Source organism: Venturia canescens, chromosome 3 (genome assembly GCF_019457755.1).
Source record: "Venturia canescens isolate UGA chromosome 3, ASM1945775v1, whole genome shotgun sequence".
Lineage (NCBI taxonomy): Eukaryota > Metazoa > Arthropoda > Insecta > Hymenoptera > Ichneumonidae > Venturia > Venturia canescens.
In genome coordinates this window covers 10,099,261-10,107,944 of record NC_057423.1, presented here as the reverse complement: position 1 = coordinate 10,107,944, position 8,684 = coordinate 10,099,261, and the positions used below count along the sequence as shown (strand labels likewise).

Here is an 8,684-nt window from a genome sequence, read left to right as displayed (position 1 = left end):
GTCCTCAAGTGTGAATAATGGCGAAGAATAGCGGGCTAGGGCTATTAGTGTGGAGGTTATTGTGTCCACTTGACTAGCGTAGCCAGCATGACACGAGTTTTATCGTTTGGAGCTTCAGTCGTAAAGTGTTGAGAGACTGAATAAAAAAACGCGAAGCAAGAATCATTGAAATTGACAAAACATTGAAGAAGTTGGGGGGTTTGTTTGTGGTAAAAAATTTCGCGAGGACGAATATTAAGTTCGCGAAAAGTAGAAAGGAGCTGATTTTTTTTTATTTCGGAGGAAAACTTGTGACTTTTCGGGCGTTTGAGTGAGTGGGCATAATTTTTTTTCACTTTTTTAACACTACGGTTTCGAGGTTTCGCTGTGACGAACCGGCGAACGAGCCTTTTTTGAGTAAAGACACGTCGAATTGAAAAGAACAACGACTTGAAATACTTATCGCGCACAATGGCAGGTGCAATGTTGTTCGAGCGTGCTCGAGCCATTTCCGCTACAAATACTAGCGAAGGCATCTCTTTACTGAGTGAAATTGTTTCCGATCCAAATATCGGGATCAACGAAGATGATGAAGAAAGAATTCGCGTCAAGGAACAAGGTATTCTTCAGCTTGGCGAACTCTACAAGAAAGAAGGCAAAGCTAAGGAACTCGCCGAACTTATCAAAGCTACACGACCATTCTTGAGCCTCATCAGCAAGGCTAAAGCCGCCAAACTCGTACGCTCACTCGTTGACTTTTTCCTTGATCTGGAAGCTGGTATTGGAATCGAGGTATGTTCGAATTCATTACCAATCGAAAAATGATTTTTTTTTCATAATATCTCTCTTCAACCACACGGACAGTATTAACCTTTCACAGTGTGTTTATTTTTTTCCATCGTTTCTTATAATATTTGTTTTCTATTTTGACTGTTCGATACTGTCCATTAACCTGTGATGGTCAACAACCTGAATCCTACTACTCGGTGACACAGCACAGTTTTCTAACCTTACTTTCTATGCTGGATAGAGGACGGGCTGCCACGAAACTTTCAATTTAACAATGTCTTTTTCCAACTGTGATAATAGATGCTGCTTTCGACTGTTGAACAAAATGAAAATTATTCGAAGAACAGAACCGCTGAATAGCATTTTTGGTAGAAATACCTGAAAAATAACAGAAACCAAGGAAACAAAGTTGAATAGCTTAAATTTTTGCTGTGGCTATCCAACAATCATGTATTTTTTTAATAAGACTATTTTCATTTGATCTCTTGTCTTATTTTACCCAAAATATTTCACATTGAGAGATACTTTTTTGTCGTTACCTATAGATGTTTTGTAAACATTTAGCATTGACATAGTTCAAAGAATTCCCTAATAATATTTGCGGTTTCATAGTTGCCTTGAGGTTTTTTAATTTCCTGAAGGAGCTCTAGAAATGTCATGGCATTTATGTTATTGTCCAACTTGCATTTATCACTGAACAAAAATCATGAAGTTAATGAATGAGTTTTACTTGAAAACAGGTGCAACTATGCAAAGAGTGTATAGAATGGGCGAAAGAAGAAAGAAGAACTTTTCTCAGGCAATCTTTGGAGACAAGATTGATAGCTTTGTACTTCGACACCGGAATGTTCAGCGAAGCTCTTACATTGGGTTCTACATTGTTGAAAGAATTAAAGAAACTTGATGACAAACAGTTACTTGTCGAGGTACAATTACTCGAGAGCAAGACTTATCACGCATTGAGCAATTTGGCTAAATCTAGAGCAGCGCTAACCAGCGCTAGAACAACTGCCAATGCCATTTATTGTCCGCCCAAAATGCAAGCTGCTCTCGACCTACAATCGGGCATTTTACACGCTGCTGACGAAAGAGACTTCAAGACTGCCTATTCTTACTTCTATGAAGCATTTGAAGGGTAAAAACATAATTAATAGTACCTAAGGATTTGATCATAGTCCTTCATTATCAAAATGAAACAATAATACAAAAGAATGCATTTTCATTGCTTTCCTTGAATCTTATCCAAAATTATTGCCTAAAATACCATATAAAATAAAATAAAATACCATAATAAAATAAAACCCACAAAATTACCATCTAAAAATAACCAATGCCATGAAATTGTCTTTTCAGATACGACAGTGTTGACAATCCAAAAGCATTAACAGCCCTCAAGTACATGTTGCTCTCAAAAATAATGATCCGCACCCCGGAAGACGTACAATCTATAATGTCAGGAAAATTAGCAGTCAAATACGCTGGTCGTGATCTCGATGCAATGAAAGCAGTAGCGGAAGCGAGTCATAAACGTTCTCTAGCCGATTTTCAAGCTGCTGTAAAACAGTATCGTCAGGAACTCGAGGACGATGTCATAGTCAGAGCTCATCTCGGTTCCCTCTATGACACTATGCTCGAACAAAATCTTTGTCGTCTCGTTGAGCCATACTCACGTGTACAGGTATACAAGTCTAAAATTTCGTCAATTTAATCACTCTTTCAATTTTCATCTCATGAATTAATAAATTTATCTCATGTGTGCCTTGTCAATATTTGAAGATTTACTAAATTTTGTTACTTAAAATTTCTACGTGAATCTTAGAAAAAATTATTGATTGTTTTCAAGGTGGCCCACATAGCATCCTGCATAACGTTGCCTATTGCTCAAGTCGAAAAGAAACTTTCTCAGATGATACTCGACAAAAAATTGTTAGGCGTGTTGGATCAGGGGGAGGGTGTGTTGATAGTATTTGAGGACACACCGCGGGACAAAACCTACGAGATAGCCCTGGACACGATACACAGCATGGGAAAAGTCGTCGACACTCTTTACCAGAAAGCCAAGAAACTCACCTAGCCCATTTTAATATGAATTTATATAAGTAAACAAACAAACAAACAAAAAAAAACTCTATTATAAATATTACTAATGATAACGATTAGCTACTGTCATTAAATAATAACGGATTAATCGTGTGTCTTTCCCTTCTCTAACTTCGAGCGAAAGAGGTCCATAAAATGACAAAAAAATCAATAAACAACTCGTAAGCTTAATAATATTTTGCAGTTTTTTTTTTTTTTTTTAATTATTTTATTCTGATACATTGTGATGAACAACGAACGATTTTTTTTCGCCGATCAGATTCGAGGAGGAGTTTTGTAACGAATAAATATGAGATGCTCGAATGTTTGAATGGTTTGACATGATAAAAACGTTTTTTTTTCTCACTCGAAGAACATTTGTCAGAAAAATTTTCCATCAGCCAACATTTCAGTGAAAGTACGTCAAAATTAAGGGGATGAAATGTTGGTCTCTAGGCAAATCACAGACGAAAACGTCGCACTTGCCTTCGTACGTTTCCGCCGATTTCATCAACTGTTTTATATTCTTGTATAGCGTTTCTGCGTCCAAAGCTTCGGTCTCGATTCTGCAGAAAGAAGAAATTTGAAAAAGGCTTCGGGGGAAACTGTAGAAATGATGGGAAATTGGCTCGCTTGTACTCACAAATTCGCCACATGCTGTTTCAAACGTTCGTACACGTTTGCCCAATTCTCATCGTGATTATTACTTTCCCTCTGAGCTTTGTACTCTTTGTCAATTTCGCAAACGAGCCTGGCCACGCAAGAAGGCGAATCCAGTACTTCGTTTCGCAGTTTTTCTCTGTAGACCTTTCGACAAGAAAATTCAATGAAGGTAAAAGAAAAAACAATTGGGATAAAAGGAGTTGGAATGATCCTTAATTCCTCACGAAATTTATCATTTCGTTTCAATCGATATTTTATTCATTATCATTTACCTTTGGAATTCGATCTTCCAACAATTTCGTCAATTTATAAATATCGATGTCCTCGATCTCTACTGGGATGTTAACCGATCTTTTTTTCCTTCCAGCCAATACACCGATCGGTAACAAAACTGGATTCGTGGCGAGCGCAGCTGCAGCTCCGATCAAAGCGACACCAGCGAGAGCTTTGAGTGCCACAGCCTGGACAAAACAGTGGATAAACGTTTGAAAAAATATCGAAAGATTTAATTTCCAGATTATCTAGTTGAACAACGATTTCAATTTTCAGATGACTCGGGAATTTCGCGCTTGACCTTTTGAGTTGCGAGATTATTCATCGCCGGATTCGGAGGTTCCTCACTGGGCGGTTCCTCCGCAGGAAACTCGTCTTCCTGGTTTCCAACCGTGCCGTAGATTCCGTGACCACCGCCATGTGACCCGGGACGATTACCGTGAAAACTGATTCCACCAGGAGGTCGCCCGCCGTAACCATGCCCTGGACGATTCACTTCGTAGCCGCTACTCCCGTAAGCTCCGTTGTCGCTGTAAGAACTTCCACCGTATCCATAATACGGTCTTCCCGGACGATTTCCACCACTTCCCGGTCTGTCGTATTCGCTGTCTCCGTAATATGACGGCCTCGTTCCATACCTGTTTTGTTTTTCCAACAACCGAACACTTTTTATTCGATTCTCCTCGTTTGTTCCGTAGTTCAAAAGAATTCATTCTATGATTTACTGATTTCCCCTTTTTTTCATGCTTTGTTCTTATTAAAAAAATCATTTTTTCATTCAGTTTAAATGAAAGCTTATTTTTGGTCGAATTTTCATATGATAAATCAAAAATTTTCTCACCAACTTCGTCAATTTAAAAACGGTTTTTACTTGAAAAAGTTCTGCCAATGTTTTTACATTCAAAGTTATGTTTAAAAGTATAAAAAAGTTTGTTGACTGAATTTATTTCGATATTATCGCAACGTAGAAAAACCAATTTCACGATGGAAATCGATTGGAAAATTTCGAGCCAGTGAATTTTTGGAAAAAGCTGATTTATCAGAATAGGCGAAGAAGTTCATTGATTTTACTTGTCCCCTGTATTCGGTCCATATAAATCTGAGCCTGATCCCGGGGATGGTCCGACGCTTCCTCGTCGTCCCGACGATCCGGGATTGAAGCTTTGCCACCCGGGTCTAAACCGAAACGAGGCGAGTTATTTCGGAGACTCAGCCATTAATAATTATTAATTATTGCGCTAATTGACAAGATTTTTAGTTTCAAGATCATATGAATGAAAATCCGTGAAAATTGCAATGAAACTTTTTGCTCGGGGCAATAAGATGTGACAATGTCATCCATCGAGGTTCGACCTAAATAAAAAGAAAACTAACATTTCCGGATATTTTTGAATAGGTGCCAATGCCACGAACGATTAATAATGAAGCGAAATGTGGACGGAGGAGAGTATTTAGTGACCTGTCGTCTGGACGATTGCCATAACGCGAAGGATATCTCGGAAGCTCCGAGGAAGTTTTTAATCCACCACGATGGCCAGGATAACCAGAATCGTGCTGAGTTTGCGAACTAACATCGAATCTCGATCCGCAGCAATTGAGACTTAAAAATGGTAATTTTCGTTCAATGAGTACTTAAAACGAAGGTAATCATTCGCGTTCGTTCGTAACGTTTGAATATTCGATTTATAAACTTATCTCCACCCTCCGTTGATCCAGGAGTAGAAAGAATAGTCCTCGTTTGTTTTTCTTGTCGAGAGTCCGCTTTTTCCTGACTCTCAAGACGCTCAGATTTTCCACTCTCCAGATGTTTATTCGCGGAGTCTTTCAGACGATCGTTGAAACTTGGCGAACGTTTGTCCTCCGGAAGCTCCTGAGACGTCGAAGGCTTTACGAAATCGTATTTTCCTTTTTCCCCGCTCACCGAGTGCGTACTCCCGATCGCAACACCCAACAAAATCATCAGACCACATTTTACGTGCATATTGAACGTCCTCGAAGATCAAGTCATTTGGCGATTTTTCAAATGCCCCCTTCACGTCGATATTGAACCGAAAAAACAATATTTTTGATTCTCGATTTTATTGGATTATGCCCGATATTTGTTTGCTTGAAAATCGCAGCACATTTCTCCTCGCACACGCGACTTCGAAGAGCTTGCTGACAAGAGTGACTCTCTAATTTGCTGAGTTTCACCATTTATATCCTGGTCATACATGAGATATCGCGTTGAATACGCCCTTCAGGGATGCACGAGCGACGTTTCGCAGTGAAAATTTCTCAATTTCTGATGCTGTCCTCCCGCTCCTCAAATTCTTGCTCCGATGAATTTTCTCTCTTTGCTGGTGTCAAAAAACTTGTTACGTAAACAGAGAATACGAAAAAACAATAATCACGGGGAGTGTGCCAACGTCGGAAACTCCAGGAACTTTGAATTCGAAAATATCTCGTAATTTTATCTCGGAGTCTTATCCAAATATTCAACTCAAAATGAAAGTCGCGGATTATTCTTTTGTCAACGTGATAGCAACATGCTTCAGTTTCTCTTACAATTCCAAAAATCGATGGTCCTAGAAGACTTTTGTTTCGTACTTTCACTCACGAAAAGTGGAAGAAATTATTAAATTTCCCATTGCAAAAATTAAATTTATTCAAAATAAGTATTCAGGCAAACGAGCAAAGTTTAACTCTGACGTTTTACACGAAAACTCTATTTTCCTTCATTTTCTACTAAAAAAAATGTCTATTTACGTTGACAATTGCGTCCCTGCACTCACAAACTGTGACAAAATGATGAGACCGAGTGAAAACAAGAGTGTCACGCATAATGCAAGCGTATCTCCACCTTTTGTCACGCCATACTTCTAATTGGGACCCATAACATTACATCGAAATTGAAATGAGAGAGATACGTGTGTTCGTCGATGAGATCGAGAGAGAGATAGAGAAAAGGAGCAGCTGATGCAGTCAATTATTCGACGTTACTCCACTATTTTATCAAACAGTGTTTAATCTTCGAATCATAGAGACCTGAGTCAAATTGGGAGCCGGAAAATGGTCAATTGATTTCGACAATGCTATTAAAATTTTAGGAAAAATGGTAAAACCGTAATTTTTATTGTTTTTAAGGGGATCATCATCCGTTCTGATGTGCAACGCACGGTCGTCGTGGAGCTTCGAATTTGGAGAATTTCGAAGTGAAAAAAAGTGCATGAAGTGTACGCTTCGAAATAGTGAAGAAAAAGTGAGAATTTATTTCATTACGAAATAAATCCTTCGTGAATTGTTGCCGGTGTCCGGGAAGTTGAGAAAGAAAGTCTGCGCAATTTCCAACGAAATTTTCCACTTTCATAGCTTACTTTTTACGATGCAGTATCCATAACTCGATATCAAGCGTAACTGAAGGATGTTTGTGTTAAGGAACACAGGAAATTTCTCGTTGAAGCTACCGAACGCATAAATTTTCTATTATTTTTCCGCACGTACGTTATTTTCTTTCTTATCGTCCGACGTTTTTTTCTTTTCTTTCATTCGCCAGTAATAAGAAACTCTGCTCTTATTGTCTCGATGACGCGAATCTCCTGAGTTTTGAAGAAAAGTTTACGAAACTTTTGCCAAAAGTTGGCTAAAAATTGGGCTTGAAGAAAAAAGTATGTGACGTACGAAAAAGTTTCGTCAATTCCGTCAGCTTTCTTACTCCATTTTTCCCCCGTTTTCCTCCGCTCTGTTCTCCTCTATTTCCATTTTTTTTGTCAATTTCAGTCGATATACAAAACCCGCAATATTACGATTAGAAAAGTAGTAGAAAAATATGAAAAAAAAAAAAACAAATAGAAATATCTTCGTACGTCAGCCTTGGCCTTAATTCGATGAAAGAGCCACGCATTACGCGACGTCCGGTTCGACACAGAAGCGTTATCTGCGTCAAAAGTTATTCCGGTGGGAAAAATGTAAAGCATATTTGGGAGCGACAATTAGTTCCGTCTAAATGACAAATTTCTTTCCAAACTCTGACCAATTGTGTAATATTTTGTCACGCATCGATATACGAGATTGCTGAACAAAAGAGTTCGTTGAGTAACGTTGAACTATTGTTGATCAAAAAACAAAAAAAAAAAATTAAAAAAAAAAAAAACAAACTAACGATTGTGCACATTCTTTCTTCTGCAATAAATTATTTTGTTGAATTCTTTTTTTTCTATTTAGATTTCACGAAAGTGAGAGGAGGTAACAAGCCTGACGACAAAGTGTCCGGAAAGACTGAGTTTCGCTATTGTACGACTCGTACTACGTGTATGAAAAGAAGAAGAAAAAAAACGTATACACGTATATCTGCATGGAAATGTACTTGGCGAATTTACTGTCGGAATAAGAAAGTGCACGGAGGCGAACGAATTCACTCGCGGAGAAACCAGCGCGGGGAGACCGAGATTTTACACGTGCGTGTATATATGTCGACCGGAAAGCTCGTTGACCTGCTTGGCCAACTCGACAACTTCTCGTCTCGTTTATATTTCTTTCATACATTTTTTTAAGTCGCCTAACTTACTTCGTTTGACTCCATTTCATTTGAAATATTGCGATTCGAATAGACCGCGAGACTTGTTCTTTTATTGGAGGACTACCACTGCACCTGTTAACGGAGTACTTTTGTGGCATACGAAGCTTTTTGCTTTCTTTTTTTCCTATCTGAAAAGGATAGTTTTGTATTGATTTTTATTAAAAATTATTGCTCGTTTTCTTGGGTTGAATTTTTATTTTGACAATTGAGTATTTTCGGTTAGAAGTTTTTAGAGGAATGTGAATTTTAATTGATTTTGAAATATTATTAAGCCAAAGCCTCCATTTTCAGCTTCGTTTTCTTCTTTGGAAAATACTAAAACTTTTGAGGATTCAACAAAAGT

At 38.2% G+C, this 8,684-nt stretch overlaps 2 protein-coding genes and 1 long non-coding RNA gene across 3 annotated transcripts; 2 read left to right on the top strand and 1 right to left on the bottom strand.

Annotated features, from left to right (window-relative positions):
* Positions 1-94: 94 nt before the first annotated feature.
* On the top strand, positions 95-3,042 carry Rpn6 (regulatory particle non-ATPase 6). Its single transcript, XM_043415098.1, has 4 exons — positions 95-771; positions 1,509-1,903; positions 2,122-2,446; positions 2,612-3,042. The coding sequence occupies exons 1-4, from the start codon at positions 451-453 to the stop codon at positions 2,840-2,842; spliced, it is 1,272 nt and encodes a 423-aa protein (XP_043271033.1). The 5' UTR covers positions 95-450; the 3' UTR covers positions 2,843-3,042.
* A 2-nt stretch (positions 3,043-3,044) lies between these two features.
* Positions 3,045-8,103, bottom strand: LOC122408363 (uncharacterized). Its single transcript, XM_043415097.1, has 8 exons — positions 7,925-8,103; positions 5,479-6,122; positions 5,243-5,384; positions 4,855-4,959; positions 4,085-4,421; positions 3,783-3,971; positions 3,491-3,654; positions 3,045-3,413 (listed from the first exon to the last, which is right to left on the bottom strand). The coding sequence occupies exons 2-8, from the start codon at positions 5,762-5,764 to the stop codon at positions 3,257-3,259; spliced, it is 1,380 nt and encodes a 459-aa protein (XP_043271032.1). The 5' UTR covers positions 5,765-6,122; positions 7,925-8,103; the 3' UTR covers positions 3,045-3,256.
* On the top strand, positions 4,180-7,947 carry LOC122408367 (uncharacterized). Its single transcript, XR_006260467.1, has 3 exons — positions 4,180-4,297; positions 5,180-5,393; positions 6,910-7,947. It is a non-coding gene; the product is annotated as an uncharacterized lncRNA (long non-coding RNA).
* Positions 8,104-8,684: the final 581 nt, after the last annotated feature.